This window comes from Coenobita brevimanus, chromosome 97, assembly GCF_032717465.1.
Source record: "Coenobita brevimanus isolate Jiangsu-jjx chromosome 97, ASM3271746v2, whole genome shotgun sequence".
NCBI lineage: Eukaryota > Metazoa > Arthropoda > Malacostraca > Decapoda > Coenobitidae > Coenobita > Coenobita brevimanus.
The window spans coordinates 31,377,649-31,405,265 of NC_137050.1; the positions used below are offsets into that span (position 1 = coordinate 31,377,649).

The 27,617-nt window shown below is 41.7% G+C and overlaps 1 protein-coding gene and 1 pseudogene across 1 annotated transcript in view; both read right to left on the bottom strand.

Annotated features, from left to right (window-relative positions):
- Nucleotides 1-27,617, bottom strand: part of whd (carnitine O-palmitoyltransferase whd) — a 454,516-nt gene that overhangs the window by 346,284 nt on the left and 80,615 nt on the right. The window contains exon 4 of the mRNA XM_080283386.1: nt 15,192-15,358. Coding sequence (XP_080139512.1) covers nt 15,192-15,358 — 167 coding nt within the window. The remainder of the gene's footprint in view (nt 1-15,191; nt 15,359-27,617) is intronic.
- LOC145413877 (5S ribosomal RNA) lies at nt 27,108-27,226 on the bottom strand (annotated as a pseudogene).

Below are 27,617 nucleotides of genomic sequence, written 5' to 3' on the forward strand. Positions count from 1 at the left end.
AAAAGGGATGAGAGTTTGCTGCTAAATGAATGCTTTGCGCTCGTCGTAGAGATGGAGGAATGCATGCAGACAGTTCAGAGGAGCAGTGACCACTGAAGTAGCGATAGAAAAGAGATAAAGATGCAACAGTGTGGCGAAGAGACAGAGGTTGAAGGGAGTCAGTAAGAGGAGGAGAGTTAATAAGACAAAAAGCCTTTGACTCCACCCTCTTGAGAAAAGCTGTATGCGGGGAGCCTCCCCACACATGAGAGTTGTACTCTATACAGGGGCGGATAAAACTCCTGTATGGAGTCAACAATTGTGCAGGGGTAAAGAAGGAATGAGTTGGCTTAGCACACCTAATCTCTTGGAAGCACATTTTACAAAGGATGCATTATGATCTCTCCAAGGTAAATCCCGAGTGAATGAAACCCCATGCATGTTCCAGGATGATGCAGGATTGAGCTGGATATTATTAAACATTAGTGGGTACTCCTGTGGAAGATTGGGTTGGGTTAATAGGTGTAAAAACTGAGTTTTTGATGCATTAAAAACAACAAGATTATTTGTACCCCAGTCAGACATTACGTGTGCCATAGTCTAATCCCTTGTTTGTTGAAGTAAGTGCTGGGATGGACGTTGCGGGAACCGAGTGGAAAGGTGAAGGGTGGAATCATCAGCATATGAGTGGATAGGGTTAGATTTACAGCTTAGAGGGTCACTGATGAATAAAAGGAAGAGAGTTGGTGATTGGACAGAGCCCTGAGGAATACCACTGTTGATAGATCTAGAAGAACGTTGGCCATCTACAACAGCGGCTATAGAACGACCAGAAAGGAACCTATAGATGAAGGCACAGAGAGAAGGATAGAAATCGTACGAAGAGTAAGACAGTAATCCCTCTAATATCTGAACGCCCACTATCCGAACATCCCCACTAACCGGACATAATCGTCCAGGGATCCAATATTCCAAAAATGGTCGGGGGGGGGGGGACGATTTTTACCCCCCCCCCCTACTCGTAATTTGAACTTGGCGCGCAGCGCACGGGACAGCTTTGTTGTGGCGCGTCATTCCTCCGATGTCCGCTAGAGAGCCCCTGCATCCTCCCCACTTTCTGCCTGTCTCTCATCGCAAGTGATTATAAATACAAGGAGCAACATAGAAATGAACAATAGAGACTGAAGAAAAAAAAAAAAAAAAAAAGTCATGTTGTTTAAGGACAAGAGCTCACAGATGGGAGGAGGCACCAACAACAAGGCATGTGCAAGGTGATGTTCTGTTGTCGGCGGCCATCTTGCGAATGTCCTGCCAGCAGCCAGCCCTCTACAGCTAAGTGCCACACTTTCAGCCTGTACCTTCCACGTGTGGACGTGCATTTCACTGCAATTTAGTTGTATATACAGTAATCACTCTAATATCCGGACGCCCAATATCCGAACATCTCCACTACCCGGACATAATCATCCCGGGATCCAATATTTCCAAAAAGGTCCGAACCTCCCCCCCCCCCCAACCACCAAAAAAACAAAAAAAAACGAATTTTTCCTGCCCATAATTTGAACTTGCCGCGCACAGCGCGGGAGAGCATTGTTGTGGCGCGTCATTCTTCCGACGTCCGATAGAGCGCCACTCCATCCTCCCCACTTTCCGCCTGTCTCTCATCACGAGTGCATGCTCGTCATTATGGCTGCCCACGTGATCGCTTTTGTGGTGGTGCCTTACCTGCTGCAGGGACTCCTGCTGCTCTCGGGCCTCTTATTAGTGTGTGTGATGATGGCCCCGCCACCTGAGAAAAGGAAGAGAGTGGTGTTGACTCTGGAAAAGAAGCGGGAGATATTGGAGAAAGTAGATGCGGGGTGGTCTTCTTCCCGCATTCTCCGCGAGTTTAACCTGGCCCGGTCTACTCTGTTTGATATCTAGAGATCCCGAGACAAACTCATGCAGTACACGGCTGACTTCTCATCGAGAAGCAAACGCAACGTGGAAAGGAAGGTTATGTTTACCCCCAAGTTTGCAGAAATCGACCGATCCACGTTGATTTGGTATCAACAACAACGTGCTGCTGGTGTGATGGTACGTGGAAAGGAGCTGAAGGCTGCTGCTGAGAAGTTCGCCAGGCTTAACGACGCCCTAGACTTCAAGGCATCCGATGGTTGGCTCTTTGCGTTCAAGTTACGGCATGGCCTTACAAACCGTAAAGCACATGGCAAAGCATTTGACGCTAACGAGGATGGAGTTGACAAGTTTCGGCACAAGGTGAACGGCTTGATCGACAGGGAGGGCCTCACTCTCGGTCAAGTCTACAACGCAGACGAAACTGGCCTATTCTATCACTCGCTGCCAACGAACACTCTAGCCGAGGAGACAGAGAAGCGTGTACCTGGCCGCAAGCTCTCCAAGGAACGGATATCTGCTTTGTGTTGTGCCAATGCTAACGGCATGCACCGGCTTAAGCCCGTTGTTGCTGGCCGCGCAAAGCAGCCTCGGTGACTTCGTGGGATGATGGATGTCCTTCCTGTCGTCTGGTACCATTCTTTGAAGGCATGGTTTACAGCTGTGATCTTCAAAGACTGGTTCCACCGCCACTTCGTCAAGGAGGTCATCCATTACCAGACGAAGACACTGGGAATCCCGCACGACCAGGTAAAGGCCCTCCTTCTCCTCGACAATGCACCTGCCCACCCATCCGACAAGGACTTGGTTGCTGAATATGGCCGTATTAGGTGCATGTTTCTGCCACCTAATACGACTGCTCTCATCCAACCAATGGACTAAGGAGTGATCGTGGCAACAAAGCGTCTATACCGTCGGAAGTTCCTGGACGAGGTGATGGTTGTTCTTGAGGATGAGGACGAGCGCCGGGAGGGACGGGACACACGAGGCAAGCGGACTTTGGAAAACCTTCGCCGCTACAACATCAAGTCTGCGCTGTACAACTGGGCTAGTGCATGGAAGGAAGTCCCTGTGAAGACTCTGGAAAATGGTTGGTCTCGTCTGCTTCTCGGAACGGATGTGGAGCACGATTTTCTAGGATTTGACGTAGATGACTTCCATGCACGGCTACGTAAGCACGGCGACGATGTAGATGTGGACGATGTTCGTGAGTGGTTGGATGACGACGAGGGCGATCCTCGGTATCAGACGTTGTCTGATATCGAGATCACGTCTTCAGTTGCAGGTGTCAGTACCAAACTTGAAGATTCCGACGATGAAGGCGACGATGATGCGGACTCCTCCCAGCAGGACACTACTCCAGCCATCCCCAAGCTGAGCGCACTCCAGGAACATCTAGAGTTCGTCCTAGACTACCTGGAACACCTGGACAGCGACAGGGAGATGGGGACCTTGGGACTCGTGGAGGAAGTGCGTGCTTTCAGGCAGCGCATCATCAATCGTCAGAATCGTCGGTCATTGCGTCAATCAACCATCGACAGTTTTTTCAGGCCCGTGACCCCCGCTGTGCCCAGCCCTGGCTCCACTCCGTTGCCTCCCCAAGACAGGCCCTCATGCTCCGAGCCACAGCCCAGCACATCAGCCACGGTGGAGTCACCGCTTGACGTGAGTTTGCGGCTGTCTTCAGAGTAGTCTGCAGTGGGTACGCCATCACCATGACCCAGCAATGCACCCCTAGGTCACCTGCCAGTGATACTCTCGGACTCTGACAGTGAATAAACAGCAAGAACTTCTCCACTAGACCACATGGGAATTTACAGTGTTGTGCAGTGAAAAAAACAGTGTGTTGTGTTAAGAATTTACAGTTGTGAGAGAAAAGACTCAATTGAAAAAAAATTTAACGTAAATAGACTTGTTTGTTTTGGCTTTGGAAAATTATAAGAATGGGAAAAGTTAAAGTGCAACACTTAGTAAGTTATAATGGAGCATTAGTTAGACAAGAGTGCACACTGTGAAGAGAACGGACTTCTGTGTGTGATTGACTAAGTTCAGTGCAAGACTTCAGGAACAGTGTACTGCAAGTGCTTCAGGAAATCCTTCTTACTGTCAGAGTCCGAGAGGAGGCGGTTATTCATCGAGGTGGCCATGGACTTCCTGTAACTAGGCAGAATGTTTTATACTGTACTTTTTTCCATACTATACTTACCTCATTTCACTCTTTAATGTCCTTTATTGGTGTGAATAGGGTGTTAGGAGCTATGCATGTGCAGTAGGAAGGTGTTTTTCTGAGTTAGGCTAGGTTAGGGTCCATAAGTACCAGTCCAGGAGCCAGTCACCAGAATGTTTATTAATGTATGAACATACTTCTAAACCCTCATTTTATGTTTCTTTTGCATTTATTTCAGTCATTTATGTGCCTTATTGGTGTGATTTGAGTCTTAAATAGGTGCTATGCATGTCCAGAGGGAGTTGTATAGGTGTTTCTCTGAGTTAGGGTCCATTAGTACAAATCCATAAGCTGGGGCCCAATATCCGGACAGAACCAATATCTGGACATACCTAGGGCTCTATTACGTCGGATACTGGAGTGATTACTGTACTTTCTTTGTATTTTTGTCGCAAGTTACTGCTTCAAGATGGCAAGCAAAAGTGGTTCTTCGGATAGCAGTGGTAATGGACAAGAGCAACCTGGCACCTCGAAATCTTCGCAGCCAAAGGAGAAATGGCAATACAGGAAAGGGCAAAAATACACTAAGTATACACTTGCTGACAATATGGCATTACAAAGGAGAACAACAGTTACTTAACCACAATTATAGTTCATAAAGTTTACAAGGGGTGTGAACAAAAAAAATCATGATCTTACGTAGTTACGTTCGGAGACCCCGGACCCAAACTAATTTTTCCCATAAGAAGTTCAGTTTAAATTTCGATGATTTGAATTTCACGGTGATTTTTAGGTACCCATGCCCATCGAAATTCGAGAATCCACTGTACGTTTAAGGATGATGCAGGATTAAGCTGAATATTATTTAACCTTAGTGGGTACTCCGGTGTGTGTGTGTATTTACCTATTTGTAGTATACAGGAATTGAGCAATGCTCGTATTGTCCTGTCTCCATATCCACATTTATCAAGTCTACCTTTACACACATGAATGTTTTTCTCATGCACCACCTCTTTGTCTAAGTCGTTCCAAATATTTAAGTATTTACCTAATATACCTAATTGTGATATACATGGAATGTACTATGCTCGTGGGTTTCCGTCGCTGTTTCTCAGTAAGTCCAATTTAGCTTTAAGCTTCTTTAAGTTTTTAGACTGGATGATCTCTTTGTCCAGGCTATTTCATAAGTCTATACTTCTGTAAAGAAAGCTATATTTCTTGATATCCTTCGAGCAGCTTGACTTTTTCAATTTCATTCCGTGTCCTCTTGTTGCTCTCTTATCCCATGCAAACAGATCTTCTTTGTCAATTTTATCTACTCCCACCATGGTCCTGAACACTGCAATCATGTCTCCCCTCTTTCTCCTTTCTTCTAAGGAAGGCAAATCCATTTTTTCCAGCCTCTCTCTGTATGACAGGTCTGTCAGACTGGGGACCATCTTGAATGCCTGTTCTTTGTATTCTCTCAATCTTGTTTATATCTTTCTTTTTGTGTGGGCACCACACTATCGCTGCATATTCTAACCTGGGGCGGATCATGGCCACTATCAATTTTTTCATCATCTCCTCATCCATATAATGAAATACTAATCTTATGTTAGTCAGGAGTTTATAAGTCTCTCCAACTATGTTGTTAATGTGCTTTTCTGGTGACAAACTATCTTGGACCAGCACTCCCAAATCTTTCTCTTCTCTTCTTTTTGTGATTAATTCATTACCCAACAAATAATTCAGCGATGGCCTCCTGGTACTTTTACCCATTTCCAATATTTTACATTTCTTTACATTAAATTTCATTTCCCACGTCCGGCTCCAATCATGTATCCTATCCAAATCCTCCTGCAGTATTTTACAATCCTCCTCAACCTCTACATTCCTCAAGATCTTTACATCATCAGCAAACAGATTTGCATAACTGTTCACTCCATCTACCATATCATTTGCGTAAATCAGGAACATTACTGGTGCCAAGACCGAGCCTTGAGGGACTCCACTTGTTACTTCCCTCCATCCAGACATCCTATCCTTTATTACTGTCCTCATTTGTCTGTCTCTCAAAAAGTCTCTCATCCATTCCAGAAGTTTCCAATTCAGTCCTCCTATATATTCTAGTTTCCACATTAGTCTCTTATGAGGTACCTTGTCAAAGGCCTTCTCTAAGTCTAAGTACACACAATCCACCCAACCATCTCTCTCCTGTACCACGTCAATCGCTCTTGAGTAAAACTCAACAAGTTAGAAACACATGACCTTCCACTTCTGAATCCAAACTGACATTCAGCCAAAATATTCATCTCTTCCACATATTTTATCCATCTGTCTTTCAGGATTCTCTCACACAATTTTGCGACCATGCTGGTTAGAGACACTGGTCTATAATTCAAGGGTTCTTCCCTGTTTCCTCCCTTGTAAATTGGTACCACATTTGCCCTCTTCCATTCTTGTGGCACTTTCTCCTCTTCCAGTGAGCATACGATTAAACTGTGGATTTTATCCGCCAGTTGTTCTCTGCATTCCTTCAGTACCCAATTAGAAATTCCATCAGGTCCTGGGGCTTTCCTTACATCTTGAGTTTCCAGTAATTTATACACTTCCTGTACCTCCACTTTTATATCTTTTATCACCGGAACATTTCTAATCACTCCCTCCCCTTCCACAAGCTCCTTTTCTTTAGTGAAAACTGACTGGAAACGTTTGTTCATTATTTCTGCTTGCATTGCCGCATCCTTAAAGACCTCTCCTTCTACTTTCAGTTTGGTGATTCCTTCCTTTTGTTCCAGTTTGCAATTAACAAATCTATAAAACAGTTTGGGTTCATCCTTGCATTTGTCTATTATACCTTTTTCAAAATTCCTTTCTTCTTCTCTACATATTCTTGTGTATTCATTTCTTGTTCTTTTATATTCTTCCTTTGTTCTGTTGTTACCTCTCTTTCTCCAATTGTTCCATGCCTTATCTCTCTCTTTTTTTGCTATCATACACCTTCTATTAAACCACTCCTTTTTCCTGTTTTCTTTCCCTCTTACTCTTGGTACAAATTTTTCCACTCCCAAATTATAGAGGTCTAGAAAGATATCCCACTTCCTCTGTATCTCTCTTGTTTCTCTGAATTTTCTCCAATCCGCATTTTCAAAAAAGTTTCTCAATCCTGTAAAATTTGCTTTCCCAAAGTTGTATCTTCCCTGTCTATGAACCTCGTCTCTTGGCTCGACGTTTCCTATTAACATCTGGAACTCAATGACCACGTGATCACTTTTTCCCAAAGGACAGAGATATTCCAATGATTCTATTACATCGGGTTCTTTGGTGAACAGTAAATCTAACCTTGCTGGTGTGTCCTCGCCTCGAAACCGTGTCTCTTCTTTGACCCATTGCGTCATCACATTATTCATTATTATATTTAATAACATAGTGCCCCACGAATCGTCGCCGCCTCCCGAGTACCATTCCTCCCAGTTCACCTCTTTACAATTAAAGTCACCCACCAAAATTATATTATTGCTTTTCTCAATTATTTTTTGCAAGTAGCTAGCCATATCTGACAACATCTCACGGTATTCGTCATCCTTCCATGCTCTCGTCTTTGGGGGAACATACACTACCGCCATATCTCTCTTAACATTCTCTCCAGTTTCTAATTTCATATATATCACTTCACCCCTGCCTTCTCGCATTTCTACAGTATCTACATTTATGTTGTTCTTCACTGCTATCATCACTCCTCCTCCCTTTTTTTCTTTTCTGTCTTTTCTCCACAGTTTGTATTTACCATCTCCCAAATGAACATCAATATCTTCTCTTAATTTGGTCTCTACAAAGCACATGACATCAGGTTCATGTTCTCTCAAGAAATCATTAATTTCGATCCTTGTCGATATGAAACCATCAACATTAGTATATATCACCTTCAAATTATTTGTGTGTGTGTGTGTGTGTGTGTGTGTGTGTGTGTGTGTGTGTGTGTGTGTGTAATTCACCGAGTCGGTCAGGATCATTTGATGGTCGTGATCATCAGCTTTCACCCTCCCAGAAGGGAGCTGAGAGCTCATATAGTCCGATCTAAGGGCAAGGCTGTGACCTTCACACACGCACACACCCACCCCCTTGCTCGAGGGGGACAGTAACCACCCACTTCATCAGTGAAACTTTTCACAACCTAAGCGAGGCGCGAACTCCCGTCCACCAGTTGGTAAGCGAGAGCGTTACCACTGCACCAGCGAGCGGTGTGTGTGTGTGTATGTGTTCTTACCTAATTGTATCTTTACAGGAATGAGTCAAGCTCGTACTGTCCCTTGTCTTAAACCATATTTATCGTACATATCCTTAAATTTGTTAATTGTTTTGGCACACACTATTTCATTCGGTAGTGCATTCCATTGATCAATTGCTCGGTTTGGGAAACTGAATTTCCTTACGTCTTTATCACCTCTCTTCTTATGCAGTTTTTTGCAGTGTCCTCCTTGCTGATGCTTCTCCATATGTTAAGTAATCATTTATGTCTATTTTCTCCTTCCCTGATATGCACTTATATAGCATTATCATGTCACCTCTTTTCCTTCTCTCCTGTAGTGTTGGTAGATTCAGTTTATTTAGTCTTTCTTCGTAGCTTAGATCCCTGAAGCTTGGTATCCACCTTGTAGCGACCCTTTGAACTTTTTCAATCTTGTCTATGTGCTTTTTGAGATGAGGACTCCAGACTACTGATGCATATTCCAGGGTTGGTCTAATGAATGATGTTATTATCCTTCTTAGCATGTCTTCATTTATGTATGTGAATGCTATTCTCATATTTGCAAGCAGTGTATACATGTTCCGTACCTTATCGCTGATGTGGTCAGCCGGAGATAGTCTGTTATTGATAATCACACCTAGGTCTTTCTCTCTTTCTGATGTGTATAGGGTTTTATTTCCTAACTTATAATCCCAATCAGGTCTTTTTCCACTTTTACCAAACTTGATTACATGACACTTGTCCACGTTGAATTCCATTTCCCATGTACTACTCCATTCATGAAGTTTATTTAATTCTTCTTGTAGCTCTTTACAAGAGTCTGTGTTAATAATTCTCCTTTGTATTTTTGCATCATCTGCAAACATATTCAGATAGCTCTCATTTCCAGTGTTACTGTTTATATCATTTATATACACTAAAAACATGATTGGTGCCAGCACTGAACCCTGTGGTACTCCACTAGTCACTTCTTTCCATGATGAGTAGTTTCCTCTTAGTACTGTTCTCATTTCTCTTTTTATGAGAAAGTCTTGCATCCAACAAAACAGTTTGCCTCGAATTCCTCCTTGATAAAAGTCTTTAGTGTGGTACTGTGTCAAAAGCTTTCTTGAAATCTAAATAGATACTGTCCACCCATCCTTCCCTTTCCTGTATTGTGTTTGTTACTCTGTCATAGTAGCTCAACAGATTAGTAACACATGATTTTCCTTTTCTGAAACCAAACTGTCTTTCTGTTATCATACTGTGTCCTTCTAGATGGTTAACCCAAGCTTTTCTTATAAGCTTTTCTAATACCTTGCTTACAACACTGGTCAGTGATACTGGTCGGTAGTTGAGTGGATTTTGTCTATTTCCTTTCTTGAAAAAGGGGACAATATTTGCTTTCTTCTAAATATCAGGTAGTTTACCTTTACTCAAGGATTTCTTGAAAATTAAAAATAATGGTTTACTTAACTCCTTTGCACATTCTCGTAGTACCCAACATGAAATTTCATCAGGACCACTTGCTTTTCCTCTGTCTAATCTACTTAACTCCTCCTGTATTACTTTTTCTGCTATTTGTATATCTGGTAGTATGTGTGGACATGCATGTTCCACATAGTCCCTCTCAAAATTTTTTTCTTCCGTAAAAACTAATTGGAAATTCTTATTTAGTGCTTCAAAAACATCTTTCTCTTGTGTATAAGTGACTCCCTTGTCCGTAATTGATTGTATTATATCTTTTACTTTGGTTTTGCTTCTGATGTAGCTGTAAAACAGCTTTGGTTGATCACTACTTTTATTTATTATATCCTCCTCAAACTGCTTTTGGGTTTCCCTCCTTATTCTTGTATAATCGTTTCTTGCCTGTTTGTAATTATTATACGCCCTTTCACTATTATGTCTTTTGTATTTATTCCACAACAAATCTCTTCTTTCTTTTGATTTTTTACATTCTCTATTGAACCATTTCTGTATTTTCTTATCTGCTTCTTTGTGCTGTGGGATGTACTTCTGGACTCCTATTTCATAAAATTCACAGAATTTTTTATATACGGTATTTAAATCTTGTCCTCTAAGCTCATTTTCCCAATCAACTTCTAAGAAATACTTCTTTAGGTCTTGATAATTTCCCTTTTTATAGATTAGGCTCTTTTTGTAACTGTCATTGCTGTTTACTATGTCATATGCTATCCTGAAGTTATAATTTAGTACTGCATGATCGCTTTTGCCGAGTGGAGGGCGATATATTAAACTGTCAATATCATTTTCTTGCCTAGTAAATATTAGATCTAGCACTGAAGGTACATCAAGTCCTCTTTTTCTGGTGGTTTCCCTCACATGTTGCGTTAGGAAGAACTCTTGTACGAGATCCAGGAGCTTTTGGTCCCAACAGCTTTCTTGGCTAATTATATCTAGAGTATTCCAATTCATATTTGTATTGAAATCCCCAGTTAGTATAATTCTTTCTGATTTCTCTTCCATTTTATGTAGTAATGATCTTAAACTCTGACTTGTACTCTCTGCCAGGTCCTCATATTCATCTCTTTCCCATGTGTTTGATCTGGGTGGCATGTACAAATTGGCTACAATTACTTTACCTTCAGATGTGTTGATCTCTACTGCAATCAGTTTTACTTGTGATGGTATATCTAGTTTTATTTCATTGACTTTTAGATTTTTCTTAGTTAATATTATAATTCCTCCTCCTTTTTTTAAAATTTCTGTCTCTTCTCCATATATTGTATTCCTCTAAGTTTAGCATGTCATTGGATATCCTTGGTGTTAATTTTGTTTCAGTTAGGCATATTATTTGTGGTTCATTTTCTCTGACATAATCATTTATCTCTAGTAATTTAGATACCATTCCATCCACATTTGAGTACATCAACTTTATCATTTTGTTTATATACTTGTCATGACATGGTTCTAATACCTTCCTCCTTTTAATTCCCTCCTGTTTGTGTACCACTTTCGTACCTGCAATCCTATTACTTTGTAAAGAAATTTCTTCTTCTCCTCTTCTGATCTTCCCTCATTTTTTGTTTTTGCTTCCTCCCTTTTCTCTTTTAGTAATTCCAGTTCCTCATGTGTTAGGCATCTTTTTATCCAAACATTTTTGAACTCCTCTTTTTCCATAAGATTCTTTGCATTTTTTAGTATCTCTTCCACAGTGTTTACACTCTGGAAAGTCACCTTTAGAGGTTTTGTCTTGCTTTTCTCGTATTTCCCTAACCTTTTGTGTTCCTCTATGTCTTTACTACAGATTTCCTCTGATACTTCTTTCAGTAAGCTCATTACATTTGCCATCTCCTTTTTGTCTCTTGTGATCTTGTTTTTTACTTCTTCCTCTTCTATACCAGTGATTACTATAGATTTGTTTATATCTACTGAATCTCTGATTAACTTTGGATTGTTTTGGATTATTCTTTTCACTTCCTTTTTAATGCTTTTTTCCTCCACCCTTGTTTCTAAGTCTTTCTTTACTTTCACCATTTCAGCATACGTGGTTTCCACATCATTTTTGTAGCTTTGCACAGCTTCATTCACCTGTGTTATCTTCTCCTCAATATCACTGCTCTGGTCAATAAGACTGCTTACTTGCCTAATTGTCTCTGTGTCATTTTTGAACTCTTCCACAACACTCTCGTGATTGACTACTGTACTTGCCATTTCATTCATTTTCTTCCTAAGTGTACTCAATTCCACTGTTAGTTCACTGATGGTTGTGTCTTTCTTATTGGCCTCCCTTCCTAGTTTTTCTATTTCTTCCTTTTGCAAGTGCATCTGCTTCTTTATTTCATCAATTTCATTTTTGAAACTAGTTTGTTTACACGTTCAACCAGTCTATTGTGAGTCTCCACTTCAACCAGTTCTTGGTAGAAATCATCATTTTGCTTTTTACCTTTATCCCTTTTCTTTTCCAGATTTCCTTTACCAAAGTACGTATCCATTTTGCAATACTAAAAGTGCAGATCATGTACTTACAATCCCCGTGTTGTTGTAGTCTAAACAAACCTCAGATGACTCAGAGTATTCTTTTGTCTTGGTTCTATTTCCTGTTTGAACAAGTCTTGTTTAAACTTGTGATTTTTTTCCTTTTAATAATGAAAAATCATTTAGTCTAACCTGGTACAGAGCTTGACTCATACAAAGATACTAATTTAGGTAATGCCACTGACCGTGTTGGTTCGGTACGGAGCGCCGATGTCGCACGTGCGCCTCGATTGAATCCGTGTGTGTGTGTGTGTGTGTGTGTGTGTGTGTGTGTGTGTGTGTGTGTGTGTGTGTGTGTGTGTGTGTGTGTGTGTGTGTGTGTGTGTTTGCAAAACAGTGCACTCAACACATGAGACCTGACGTGGCCGTTGTTAATGTTTCTGTTTACTGTCAACGTCATAATGCGTTAATTTCTTGCTGCAGCGTGCTGACAGTTGTATTATATACTTTTTACATATCCTACTGTTCTATGTTTGTATTAGTAGTAGGACCATGAGTGTTAGGCAGGAAATCAGCTTGAGATGTAACTGCCAGGGTGGAGGGGGTTGAGTAGTATGGGGGAGGGTTGGAAGCTGTGGTAGAGGCAGGTGGAGCTCGTTTCATCACAACCTCCCCTCTTCCCTGGGTATACAGAGATAGGAAGAGGGCACCCCTAGGCAGAAATTAGCAATCATGAGTGTACTTATTTCTAATGTTTTGAGAGGTCCCTCTCATTAGTCCGAAAAACCAATAGCCCAAAAGACCCTTGGTCCCCTGCCATTCGGATTACAGGAGTTTTACTGTAATTGTATTTATCAAATCAGTTACTAACCCCACTCCTACATCTCCTGATGCCTTCACCATTTCAGCAGTCAACCCATATACACTTTGTTGCCTTCCCCACCTGCATCCTGCCTATTGCCCTACTCACAGTTGCAGCATGCCAAGGGACAGACACTGGATCCACTGACTCCAAATCTTCTCTATTTCAGTCAGACTCCTCATTCAGCAGCTGGTTATAAAGCTCTCTCCAGGTGTCTTTAATATCCTCACTGTTCCCCACTATTTTTCCTCCATCATTCTTCACACTCTGCTCACCTACAATATCCCTGTTTTCCCTCTTCATCCAATTGCCACCTTAAATATCATATTCTTCCTTTCAACGTTATTTAGGTTATCCAGTAAAAGTCTCTGAGACTGATTTTGCCCTGTATACCCCATTTCTAGCCCTATGCTTGGCAGCCAAACATTCCTCTTGTTACCACCCCTATTCCATTCCTGGAAAAGTCTTCTCTTCTCCTTAACTGCTGCTTCTACACTCTCATCCCACCACCATGTTACTTTATGTCTTGGGGGTCCCTTTGTCCATCCACACGCTGAATCATTAACCATCAGGAGATTGTTCTTGAGTGCACTGTACTGTTCATTAACACTTCTGTCAACAGCTCCCTCTTCAGCCACCACTCTAATCATCTTGCTACAGAAGGCTTCCTTGTCACTTGGTTTTTCTTCCATCCATCCATCCATCATTGAATCTTACGTTGCCCCATGAGAAGCGTGGGAGCACGGGGCTAGGCAAGTTGGTCCTGACATTTAAGGTGAGAGTGACCAGCCTCACTCATCCCCAACCACCCCTTGGAGTGCCATAATTACCTACTAAACCAAAAAGCACCAAAATTTGGTTATATGGTTACCACCCAGTGTAGTAAATGGTTTCCTGGTGTACAGGAAACCATTTGGCTTGTCACTCAGTGGAGAGTCACCCGCAGGTGGAAGAATGAGGAAAGAATGAAGGAAAGAAAGAAAGAAGTGGATGGAAGGAAAGAAGAATGGAGGAAAGGAAAGGGCAGACACCCGAGAGCAGCACTACACTTAGTGAGTGGATTACCTTCCATATTTTTCTCCTATGTGCACAGGTCCTCTTCTTTACCACATGCTCTTTAAGCACTATGTCACATATCAGTAATTTGTGTTGCTGCAAACAATTTTCACTCCCTATAACTTTAACATCCCCCACCAACCTCTTTCAGCCCTCCTGACCAGAAAATAGTCTATTTGGCTACTATTTCCCCCAGACTCTTATATAATTAAACCTACTCTTACATCCTAAAATGCATGTTGCACACAATCATGTTCACTGCCTAAATATATCTATCTATCTATCTATTGTCTGATGCCATAATCCTGCAAGGGGTGGCCATTTGACTGAGTTATTTGTTTTACAGGGAGGGGCACTAACCCTCCACAAATCCACTTGACACGTAGGGAGCACGCATGGTTTGGCTATATGGTTACCACCTAGCGTTGTAAATGGTTTCTTGGCTTACAAGAAACCATTTAGATTGTCTCTCAATGTAAAGCCACCTGCAAAGGAAAGAAAAGCAGTAAGAAGTGACAGGAAAGATGGAAGAAATAGGAAGAGAGGAGGGCAGGCACAGAAAAAGAATGATAAAGGCTAAGGAAGAAGTAGGCAGCACTACATCAAGTGAGTGGATGATGGTCGCCCCCACCTACCACAAGTTTGCTTACTGTAAAGTAAGTACTATACAATCCTAACAGAAATAACAAAAACAGAGATGAACAATATCTTTCTGAAGTCTACCTCCACCCTTAAGAAGTTATGTGGTAATCCTGGAATCCTGTTTTTTCTTGATAAATGTTGTACCATTCAGATATCTTCCCCTCCCTCTCCCATCCATTGGTAGTGAAAAAAAAAAAAAAAAAAAAAAAAAAAAAAAAATGATGATGAAGAGTAACAAGTCCAGATCAATCACATTCCCTGGAAACTTTGGATTCAGACAGCAAAGAGGTCTGTAGGACTTTTACTACACTGTGTTACTATACATAAAGTCTTATCACAAAAACCTGTTCAGAGTTTCAAATTCTCAATAATCAAAATTATAATTCCTCTGCACATTCTATAAATGTCTTTGACCACAAGGTTCAAAGGATCATACTTACCCTGGTCATGGTATCACTGAGAGCAGGGAGTGGAAGGTGTGGGAGAGAACCCTGGTAAGAGTACAGCATGGGTCGAGAGAACTTGGTCATCACCTTCAGCGCAACGAGCCACATCTTGGTAACCATACTCAGCTTGCGTCCTCTTCCCCGCTCTTCATACATCCACCCTGTGTGTATGAAGTTACTTATTTGGTTATATGGTATATAAACAGGTTTATGATAGACATCATCTGTTAAGTACTGGAAAATTTGAATAGGTTGTTGATACTTAATCCATCTGTCTGGCCAAGCAGACCCACTGACCACAGGAAGCAACTGCTTCTATACAATCATCCAACAAATACATTAAAATACTGTATGTAAACTGTGCAGGGAACTGATGCCCCCTTTTAGTACACTGCAACTCATCGGGGATGGACCAGGGTCCTCCCCCATGGTGAGGTGCAAGGATCCCAGGTGGATGCCACAACTACAGTACTTAGCTCCACCAAGGATGCACAGTGCCAGAATGTGTAGGCTCCTCATCAGTGTCAGTGAACATGTGCATTATGACAACTACCTGCAGCTGCTATTTTGAACTTTGGACATTTCAGAGATGATCTCACACTTTATGCCTTTTCTGCTTACATAAACACATGTGGCAATATCATTCTGTATCCTTTCCATGGAAAGGTGGCTAATGCTTAACAACTCTGCAGTTCAAAATTGGTTTCCAAATTCACACTAACAAATTAAGAAATCTATGCCATAATATAATGTGGCTCAAAGCATGCTGTGGCTGACCCATAATGACTTTTCCATGTCCTTACCTGGCTCTCTTAAACCCGGACATGCTACTCTCACATCCAATGCTACTGACATTCCAACTGTTTTTTTCTTATTTATCAAGTGTTCAACCATTGTTCATTCCAATGAATGATGAGCTAACTTTTAAATCCCAGAAAAAAATTTACACCATTAGTAGAAAAAAAATGCTATGAACTTTATTTCAGATGTAAAGTGGGCGATCAAGGCAAAAGCTGGGCTCTACACATTTGTTGTGTGACATGTGCAAGACAACTCATAGGATGTGTAAATGGTTTACATCACATGCCACCTGTTGTTCCAATGATCTGGAGGGAATCTAAATATCACACAACAGACTGCTATCTCTGCCTTGTTAATCTAAAAAGGATTACTGTACTTCAAAAACAAAAAGCTAAGCGAAATACCTTAATCTATCATCCGCAATGAGAACAGTTCCCCACAGTGCTGAACTTTCACTACCAAATCCTTTTGACCATGTAACTTTATGTGCTGAGGAATCAAGCAGCTGAAGCATATCAAAAGGGAGAAGATGAATAAGTTTCTGATCCAACATGCCAGGCTTCCCGTTTGTTCAATGAACCACATTTACAGTACTGTCATGAGACCTGAATGACCTTGCTCGTCACTTGGATTTATCTAAGATGCTGGCTGAACTTTTAGGCACTGCAGTGTGATACTAAAGTTTGTTTTTTTCTGCAGCCACAATGATGAATGCAAAGAAATCTTCTCTCAGAAGGGTGGACTTGTGTTTTGTAAAGATGCTAATTCAGCTTGGAGGCTCTTGGTTATGAACATAACGTGGATGAGTGATGCTTGCTCACTGACTCCTCAAAAGTCAGCCTGAAGGCAGTTCTTCATAATGAAAATAAATTTCCTTCTGTACCCATTCACATGCTGCAAACATGAAAGACTCATATGACATGATGTTGCTTTCAGAAAAAAGTTCAGTATCAGAAATAAAAGTGGAATATCTGTGGACATCTAAAGGTCATGTTCTTTTGCTAAGGCTGCAGCTAGGTTACACAAATTGCTGTTGTTTTTATGTGAGTGGGACAATATGGACAAGTGAAAGGCACTGCCTTCAGCAGAATTGGCCAAAAGGTACCTCACTTGTTCCAGACAAGAAAAATTTTATGAACAGTCCACTTGCAGACCCTGAGAAAGTGTACCTTCCTCCTCTGCACATCAAACTTGGACATATGAAAAACTTTGTTCAAGTAATGGATAAAATACAAACTGGATTCACATACTTGAGAAATAAGTTTCCCTGGATCAGTGATGTCAAGATTAAAGAAGGTATTTTTGTAGGCCCTCAGATCAGAAGAGATGAGAGATTTGAAGTAGACATGAATGAAGCTATAATGATGTTGAGAAATGAAAAACTTTGTTCAAGCAATGGATAAAATGCAAACTGGATTCACATACTTGAGAAATATGTTTCCCTGGATCAGTGATGCCAAGATTAAAGGGGGTATTTTTGTAGGCCCTTAGATCAAAGAACAGTTAAGAGATAAGAGATCTGAAGTAGACATGAATGAAGCTTTGATGATGTTGAGAAAGCAATGTGGCTGAGTTTCAAAAGCATCTGCAAGAATTTTTTGGGAAATCACAAGGCCAAAAACTATCCTGGAACAGTGAGTGACCTTATGTCTTACCGAGCAATGCAATGCAATATGTCATTAACCCTTTGGTGTTTATGGGTGCACTGCAAATTTCATGCACTCGTTACCATTTGACGCAGCTTGCGTCTGTGCACATTTCAACCGCTCGTTACCATTTGATGCCGGTTGCATTGAACGTAATGGACCTTGTTTTTTGGGTTATGGAATGATTTCTGGGAGAGAATAATGCACTACTTGTGTCCCCATGTATCCCTCAGCCGTGTTCAACCCGCTTCGCACCCAGTGTCACTCAGCTGCCCCAGTCAGTGTGCTATGAGCCTTGCTCGATGTAAGATCATTTCCTTTTGCGTTCCCTAAAATCAGCCCTAATTGACCTACATTATTCTTTATACACCAAAATGTAGCCAAATAAATTCCTTATAACTTTTCCTCAGTAACAATTACCATAAAAATTATTTTTCTGAGGAAAAAAAATAAATAAAGGCATAATTTATATTTGGCTGATCTTTTTTACAACACTATAAGCAAGTACATTAATATTCAGGATTACGATGGGGAAAAAAAAAAAAAAAAAAAAGTTATCAGAGCATAAGTAAGAGTGTGAGGATAAATGGTTTATGAACTATCGAGTGCGTAGGAATAGTGCGGTGACAGGAGGGGGGGTCCCTCAGTGTGTGGCCTAGAGCACCGAGGCCTGCCTCCCAAGTACTTGCCGGTGGCAGGACGCAGCCTGCGTCAAATGGTAACATAAGGGTTAAATTCATTTTTTATACTTTATTTGGACTTTTTTTTCCAAGAAAACCTTGGTGCAGTGAGCAATGAACACTGTGGGCATTTTCATCAGGACATTTCTAACATGAAAAAGCATTACCAAGGCAACTGGAGCCCCAGTATGCTGGCTGACTATTTGTCTTTTTTATCAAATTTTAACAGGTACAGTATGTAAATATCAAAAATTAAATTGCATGTCACTCAAAAACCTTCCCTGCTAGAGAAATTTTGCAACATATCTGGACTCAGCACAAAAAGTACAATCACGTACTGTACTTTCATCCCTGGGACACACACACACACACACACACACAATGTTTCTCAATGTATTTACAGATGGTTGCATCTGGTCATAGCAATGGTTTACATCAGAGCCCAGATTCACATGAGGTCAATTTCTGACAGCTCAAATTAACAACTTTTAATCCATAAACTACAATGGACCAGAAATCCAAAGTACATCCCATGTGGGGGGGAGGAGATTTTTAAGTTTCCAATTTTTGTTTTTTTCTTGTCTTTCCAGCTGATAGAGGATGTGATAAAGTACAGTAATGTACAGTAAACTCTCTCGTATCTAGCGTAAAGCTATTCAAGGGGTGCTGGTAGTTGACATACGGTACTGACAGTGACGTAACACCCTTCCAAGGGGGGTTTAACCCCCTTTAAGAAAATGTCTGTTATATAACTGTTTGAATACTGAAAAAACACTGTAAATACTATAATAAGCATGCTAAAATGTCACTGTACTGTACAGGAAGTTCTCAATGTTAGAAGCACAGAAATTACAGAGTATATAACCTATGGGAAAAAAGGTGGTCTGGTATTTGACCACGACCAATGTATACCTATAATGTTATGTAAAGCAATTTTAAACATAAACAAAGGTTAGTTACATCTAAAACAAACACACAGTAGGTTCCATGTTTACCGGGTATGTGTTAGTACAATAACCAGTTTATGCAGTCATTTGTTAAATTAGGGGTACCATGCAAATTAGTCATGTGTACACAGAGTTTTCAAAACAAAAGTGTGTGCACAGGGATATATTTTCATCATAAAAGCTCACACTCACAGACCACAACAGAATCTGTCTCTCTTCTCTCCCCCCCCCCTTCCTTTTTCTCCCATTTTTCCTCTTCCTCTTTTCTTCTTTCTTCTTTCCTTTCCTCCTCCTGTTAAGTTATCCCTCTCTCTTATTCATTTTCCAGTTGCATCCAATGGTTAAAGAAGGCAAATGAAAAAGAGAAAACTAAATAGTAGGGATGATACTAGCATCTCTTTATCAGTGAGGAGATGATGTTCACGTTAAGCCAATGCAGGCAATTCTGGATTCTGACCTCTATGCAGCTGACATACAGTGTTAACTCCCCCCCCCCCCATTCTCTCTCTCTCTCAAAGCTAAGTTAAGGGATAATAATTACACTCTCTCTCTCTCTCTCTTTCTTATTCATTTTTGCATCACATCCAAAGGTTCTAAAAGAAAACAAGCAAAACTTCAGTAAAAGAAATGCACAGGAAAACTGAATCTCTCACCAACTTGTTGAGAGATGTTTACCTAAGTTCTGGCAGACGATTTTGGTCTCTCTCTAGTTGCCAGAAGAATGATTTTGTGGTCTCTCTCTCTCTCTCTCTCTCTCTTTCTCCCTTCTCTATTCAGTGGTAAAGGCGCAAGTACAGTAGATTCTCAAGTTTAGTGTAATTAAATTTGGACAACAAGATCTTCAACATCAAGTAAATATTTATCAAGTTGCAATTTTCTGCTACAAATCTGTGATTCACAATGGGTCAAGGCTGGAGTCAGGAATTCAAAATGCATCTAGGGCTTCTTGGTTTCTGTCAGCAACACAGTCTGGTTACACAGAACCTAAAAATTACAGCAGCCTATCAAACACGGGTCTTTGTAAAAGATCACCTGACGAAAAGATCATGGACATTATTTGTGCTGAACTGGCTATACACAGTACACCTTCAAGGTATGGCAGCTCTTTTTCTGATGATTCATATTTAGATTATAATGGGTACTGAGTCAAGTTACACTCACATGGTATTCATATGTCAAAATTTTGACATTCAAAATTAAGTAAAGGTAGAAATATAACAAGAGCTGCATCATTAACCTCTAAAGTACACAATTCGCTCAGCAGGTCTGTCCCTCCAGGCGCAAAACAAGGTCAATTTTTCGACTTTCACCAACGTAAGAATTTTTCTTCCACATTTCTATCTATCTATCTATTGCCAGACGCCTCAATCCCGTTTGGGGTGGCCACAAACAAATCGCCTCCAAGTCGCCCTGTCCCCCGCCATTTCACTGCCCTGCTCCCAACTCACACCCCCCTCTCTCATATACCTCTCCACCCCATTCCTCCATCTCATCCTCGGCCTCCCCCTCCCTCTTTCCCCCTCCACCTCACTCATATACACTCTCTTCGTCAGTCTTTCACCCTCCATCCTCTCCACATGGCCAAACCACCTCAGTGTATTCCTCATAACGCTTCCTATCACATCCACATCCACACCACAACATTCCTTTATATCCTCATTCGTCAGCCTGTCTCTCCACGTGACTCCACAGGCTCCTCTTAAATAACTCATTTCCACTGCTCTCACTCTTGACTTGTGTCCTTCCACATTTCAAGAGACTGAATTTACACACCTGAAAATGTATGTTTCAGCCAGATTGACCAAATACTGTAGCTATCGCACAATTGCCCATCAAAGATGCAAAAAAGTTACCAATCCCCCATGGGCGAAAACAGAAAATGTACAGAAAATGCATTATTTATGATAAATAATTATATATACAGAACATAACTAATGTCAACATAAAGTGTTCCCTTGGCATGAAATGTCAGTGTGGCATACGCCCATAGCAACAAAACAAGCCAGGCGAAAAGTAGAGGTGCAGTGTGTCTGGCTGGAGGGGGGAAGAGGAGGGAGAGATAGGGGAGGAGGGAGAGGGGAGAAGGGTTGCTATGCACACACACCGCTGTATGGGGTATGTTGGGGTATGGTTGGTTGGGAAGAAACAATGTGGAGATGAAGCAATGGGGCTGAGGGAGGTAAAGTGACGGTGGTGGTGGGGAGGGGGTTCCTTCTCCCCCATCTTAGGGGACCAATCACACCATACCACCCCAGACACTCTAGCTCTCATTGGTCTGATCCTATATACGTTACCAAAGGGGCGGAGTTACCCTTCCCCAGTTATCTGTGTATCTTTATCGATCGTGCGGGACAGGCTGGCGTGTCAAATTACACAAGAGCACTATCGTGCGGCATCGGTCTTGAGGGGTTAATGGCAAGCTCTGCAGGTACCAGTTATGTGCATTCTGTATATTCATTCTTTTATGACAAAATGCATTTTTCTGCCATTGGACACCAACCAGGATGAACAGTCCCAACCTAGTGGACAATGACTGCTTTCAAGAGGGCATGAATATATATATATAGGAGGTGGGTGGATGTGGCGTGTTTGCAGGAAGTCCAGTACAGGGGTGGATCAGCCAGAAAGATTGTTGGGAAGGACTGTTGCTATAAGTTGTTTTGGCAGGGGGGGACAGACGGATATGGAGGTGTTGGTGTGATGGTTGCGGAGAAATGGGAGGAATATGTTATGAATGTTTTGAGAGTAAGCGATAGGATATTGGTAGTGAAAATTCTGTTGGGAAGAAAGATAGCTGTGATTATATCGGCATATGCTCCACAGGCAGGATTGGATGAATCAGAGAAAGACAGATTTTGGGATGATTTAATACGTGTAGTGGGCGGTATGCGGGATGATGAGATAGTGATTTTGGGAGGGGACTTAAATGGTCATGTAGGTGAAGCAGCACAAGGTTATTAAGGAGTGCATGGGGGATGTGCATATGGTCTAAGGAATGCAGAAGGGGAAAGGATACTCGAGTTTGGGGAGGCAACGGACATGATTGTGTGCAACACATATTATAGGAAAAGAGACAGTAGGTTAATTACGTATGAGTCTGGGGGAAATAGCAGTCAGATAGATTATTTTCTGGTTAGGAGGGCCGATAGGAGGTTAGTGAGGGATGTTAAAGTTATAGGAAGTGAGGAGTGTGTGCAGCAGCACAAACTATTGATTTGTGATATGGTGCTTAAAGAACAAGTGATGAAAAAGAGGACTTATGTACCTAGGAGGAAAATATGGAAGCTGAAAAACCAAGTAGTAAGGGATACCTTCTATAGCGAGTTGAGGAGAGTCGTGGCTGAACAGAGAGCTGTAGACAGAGGCGTTAATGAACAGTACAGAGCCCTCAAGAACAATTTCTTGGGAGTTACTGATGTAACATGCGGCTGGACAAGAGGACCACCAAGACATAAAGTAACTTGGTGGTGGGATGAGGGTGTAGAAGCTGCAATTAAGGAGAAAAGAAGGCTTTCCCGGGAATGGAAGAATGGTGATAGCAAAGAGGAATATTTGGCTGCCAAGCGTAGGGCTAGGAGAGGTATACAGGGCAAAGTCTGAGTCACAATTACTTGATAACCTAAATCATGAGGAAAGGAAAAATATATTTAGGGTGGCAGGTCAGGTGAAGAGGGATAATCGGGATATCATAGGTGAGCAGTGTGTGAAGAATGATGAAGGAAGGGTAGTGGTGAACAGTGAGGATATTAAAGATGCATGGAGAGAGCATTATAACCGGTTGTTGAATGAGGAGTTTGACTGGGACAGGGAAGGTTTGGAGCCAGCAGATCCAGTGTCTGGCCCTTGGCCTTTGATTGATACTGCTACTGTGAGTGAGGCAATAGGCAGGATGACGGTGGGGAAGGCAGCGGGTGTGTCTGGGTTGACTGCCGAAATGTTGAAGGCCTCAGGCGATATAGGGGTGAGTTTAGTCACTGACCTGATAAATAGGATTATTTATGAGTGTGTTGTCCCAGATGATTGGCTGAAGAGTGTAATTGTAAATGTGTATAAAGGGAAGGGTGATGCCCTGGAAAGAGGAAATTATAGAGGTATAAAGCTTTTAGATCAGATAATGAAGGTAATGGAGAGAGTTTTAGAAGGTATGATTAGAGAAAGAGTGAATATTGATGAGATGCAGTTTGGGTTTATGCCAGGTAGGGGGACCACTGATGCCATATTCATTGTTCGACAGCTTCAGGAAAAATATATTGGTAGGAGAAGGGATCTTTATTTTGTCTTTGTTGATTTGGAAAAGGCCTTTGACAGAGTCCCTAGGGAGGTCGTGAAGTGGGCAATGAGAAAGCTTGGCTTGGAGGAGTGGCTGGTTAGGGTGGTTATGGCCATGTATGTGGGTGCTCACACCCAGGTGAGAGTGAATGGAGATTTGAGTGATGAGTTTTCCGTGAATGTTGGTGTGCATCAGGGGTCAGTCTTGAGTCCCATGTTGTTTATCATGGTACTTGAAGCCCTTTCACGTGACTTTAGAAACAGACTCCCGTGGGAGTTGTTGTATGCTGATGATTTGGTGTTGATTGCAGAGAATGAAAGGGAGGCGGAGGAAAGGTTTAGGAAGTGGAGAGATGGTATGGGGCACAAGGGTTTAAGGGTGAATGCAGATAAAACAAAAGTGATGATATCTAGGGTTGGTGGCGGTACTGTCAAAGACGAGGGAGAGTGGCCATGTGCAGTTTGCCACAAGGGCGTGGGAAGTAATTCCATCTTGTGCGGTGTGTGTGATAAATGGGTGCATAAGAGATGTAGTGGTATCAGAGGTAGACTGCAAGATAATGCTGATTTTATGTGTACGGCGTGCCGGGGTGAGCAGGTGGAGATTGTCAGACGTGAAAGGATTGAACTTGCTGGTGAATCTCTTGAGTGTGTGGAAGAGTTTTGTTATTTGGGAGACATGTTGTGTGCTGGAGGTGGGGCTGGAGCTAGCTCTGTGGCTAGGGTGAGAAGTGGTTGGAAGAAGTTCAGGGAGCTCTTGCCTCTCCTGACATTGAGAGGGCTCTCCCTATGTGCTAAGGGGTCTTTGTATGCAGCATGTGTTAGGAGTGTCATGCTGTATGGCAGTGAGACCTGGGCAGTGAAGGAGGAAGACATTCGCCAGCTCAGACGTACAGAAATGACAATGATTAGGTGGATGTGCAGTGCGTCCCTGCGTCCAAAGCCTGGAGGGGCTGGGTTTACAATGGAAGAGTTGAGAGGTAGGATGGGACTGGAGTGTATTGGTGTTGTGATGAGGAGAGGTAGATTGAGGTGGTTTGGACATGTGGAGAGGATGGGGGATGATAATTGGGTGAGGAAGGTGAGAAGTGTTAATATTGGGGGTGGGGTTATGAGGGGTAGACCGAGAAAGACATGGGACGAGGTCATTAAGTGTGACCTTAGGGTTAAGGGACTGAACAGTGAGGCTGCAATGGATCGTGCAGCGTGGAGACCCGCCATTAGGTGACCATGGCCGACACATGCAAGCATGTTGGAGCCTTTAAAAACGAAAACGAATATAATTACATATATATATAGTACCCTCGCGTCTAACACGGTAATATTGTCATGCATAGGTCATGTGTTGGACCAAAAACGTGTTGGACAAACAACAGAGCTTATGGGGAAAAATGAATTATGCCAGCAACCCTAGGAAAAGTCACCCTAAATACCTACCATATACCTATACATATATTGGTACTACTGTAATTATAATAAGTGGTGCTGTACTATGAATTATAACTAACCTTTTAGGATAGTGTTGGTGGGCTTGCTGGGAATGGAAGGTGATATCCGAGACTGTAGGTAGTCCTACTGGGTCCCTGGAGGATGGCTGCTGGTGTCACTAGCGGGTAATGGCTGCTGCTCCTCCTCAACCTCCCTCATAAATCCTTTGAAATTCCTCTCCCCTTTCTTCTGCCTCTCGATGAATTCTAGCTTGGTGGCCGGAGGGAGGTGCTGCCACTTCTTGGGGTTCTTAGAAGGATTCCAAGGCATAGTGAGCAGGGTAAAATGCAGTAGCAAGGGCAGAAAATGCAGCGAGAAAAAAGCACCGTCCAATGCAAATTATGCGACTGAATGGCGCTGTGGCGGGAAAAATTTAAACAAAACATCATGTGAGAACAGAAGCGTTTTTCATTGGGCGACATCACGATCTCGTCATGATAGCGGGCGGGGGAGGCTACTTGATCATAAGTTTTGACTGGCTGTCAGCGTCACGGGAATGTCCAGTATGAGCGTGTTGGACCAGGGGTGCTCGTGCTAGAGGCGAACTCTGCGGATTTCACCCACTTCTCGGAGCTCCGTCAGTGTTATGCTTACGCACCCGTTTTACAGTACTTAAATCATATTAAATCATACTAATTTTTTGCTCTCCATGCTGGATGCGAATCGTGCTGGAGAGACGCGTGTTGGACGCGAGGGTACTGTATATATATATATATATATATATATATATATATATATACATACATATATATATATATATATATATATACACACAGTATACTGGTAATCCCTTAATTTACGCGAACTTTTTTCACGCGATTTCGGTTATCCACGAATTTTTCGTACAATAATTAAAACAAAATTATAGTATTCAAATAAATAATTTTAATCTACAAGAGAAATAAATAAAATATAAAAATGCCTACCTGCTGCCCGTGTGCATACATATATGTATGTGTGTGTGTGTGTATGTGTGTGGGAGGTCGGTCTACCACACCCCAGAGTCAGTTTGAATCCGACAGTAGAACCATGCTTGACTGGCGGATCGTTATTTGTGGGTTATTTTTCTGCCTTCCAGTGATTGCTTGCCTTGTCTGCCAACATGGGGCCTAAGCGTAGTGCTAGTGATGAATGTAGTAACACACCAAAACTGACTCGTAAAGTGATGTGGTGACAAAGTTAAAGTGCTGGACAAATTTCAGGGAGGAATGTTGGCGACAATTCTCTGTCAGGACGATTCCCCGTCATTTATTTACATACCAGTTTATTTAGCAAGTACAGTACACTAGTTTTTTACTTATATGAGTTATAAAATCCCTCTGAAAATTAGTTATGAAAGTATTAATAATCAATAATAAGTATATTATTAGAATGAAGGGGAATCGTCTATGTTTTGACAGTGAATTGACTTGATGGTGAATTGTCTCAGAACCGTATGTTTGGAGTGAGTCAACTGTTCATACAATAAAAAGAAGCCAGAACGTAGCATACAGGAGACAGTGAGGGCTAGTGCACCAGACGGTGTTAAAGTGTCTCCACCTATGCCTGTGAATTGTCTTGGAACCATATGTTTGGGGTGAATGAGTCAACTGTTCATACAATAAAGAAGGCAGAATGTAGCATACGGGAGGCAGTGAGGGCTAGTGCCCCAGACTGCAAGTGTCTCCATGTATGCCTGTGCTTGTCAGGTTTCAGTTTTAAATTTCTTACATTTTTGTTGTTTTTCATACTTTATGCTAGTTTATAAAGTGTATGTATGCATAGACAGTATTATTCAGATATAATATACTTAATAGACATGCGTAATTATGTGCACACAAGGGCAGAACATATACGTGAATTTACCACATACGCGAAGGGTCTGGGAACCTAACCCTCGCATGAATTAAGGGCTTACCTGTATATAAATATACATACATACATATAGTGTATATATATATACATATACTGTATATATATATTTTTTTTCATTCATTGCCAGACGCCATGTATCCCAGACGGGGTGGCCAATGGCTTAGAGTTAATTGTTTTACAGGGAGGGGCACTAATCCTCCACCAACCCCACTTGACACGTAGGGATGCCAACAGCATCTGGTGTTCCCAGGTGGTCACCCATCCAAGTACTAACCAGACCCAACGTTGCTTAACTTCGCTGATTGGACGGGAAGCGGTGCACTCAACATGGTATACATATATATATATATATATATATATATATATAAGAGAATCAGCGGAGGTAGTAGGAAAACCTAATACAACCAACGCTAAGAAATATTCAGAAAAGACATTCGAGCTTATGAAAAACAAAAGGAAGTGAAAGTGAAAACAATGAAAGACGGAACAGAACAAGCGGAATTAAATAAACTTATCAATAAAAGACAAAAAGAAGAAAAAGAAAGAGAAACATTGATCAGATCACAGAAACCATCGAAAATGGAAAAAGTCTGAAACAGGTCCGAAGTAAAGTGGCACTAGGAAAGCAACAAATGACATCACTGAAAGAAAAAAATGGTGAATTCATTAAATGCAGAGACACGATGGTGAAGAGAGTTGAAGAATTTTACAAAGAATTGTATGCATGAAAGACAG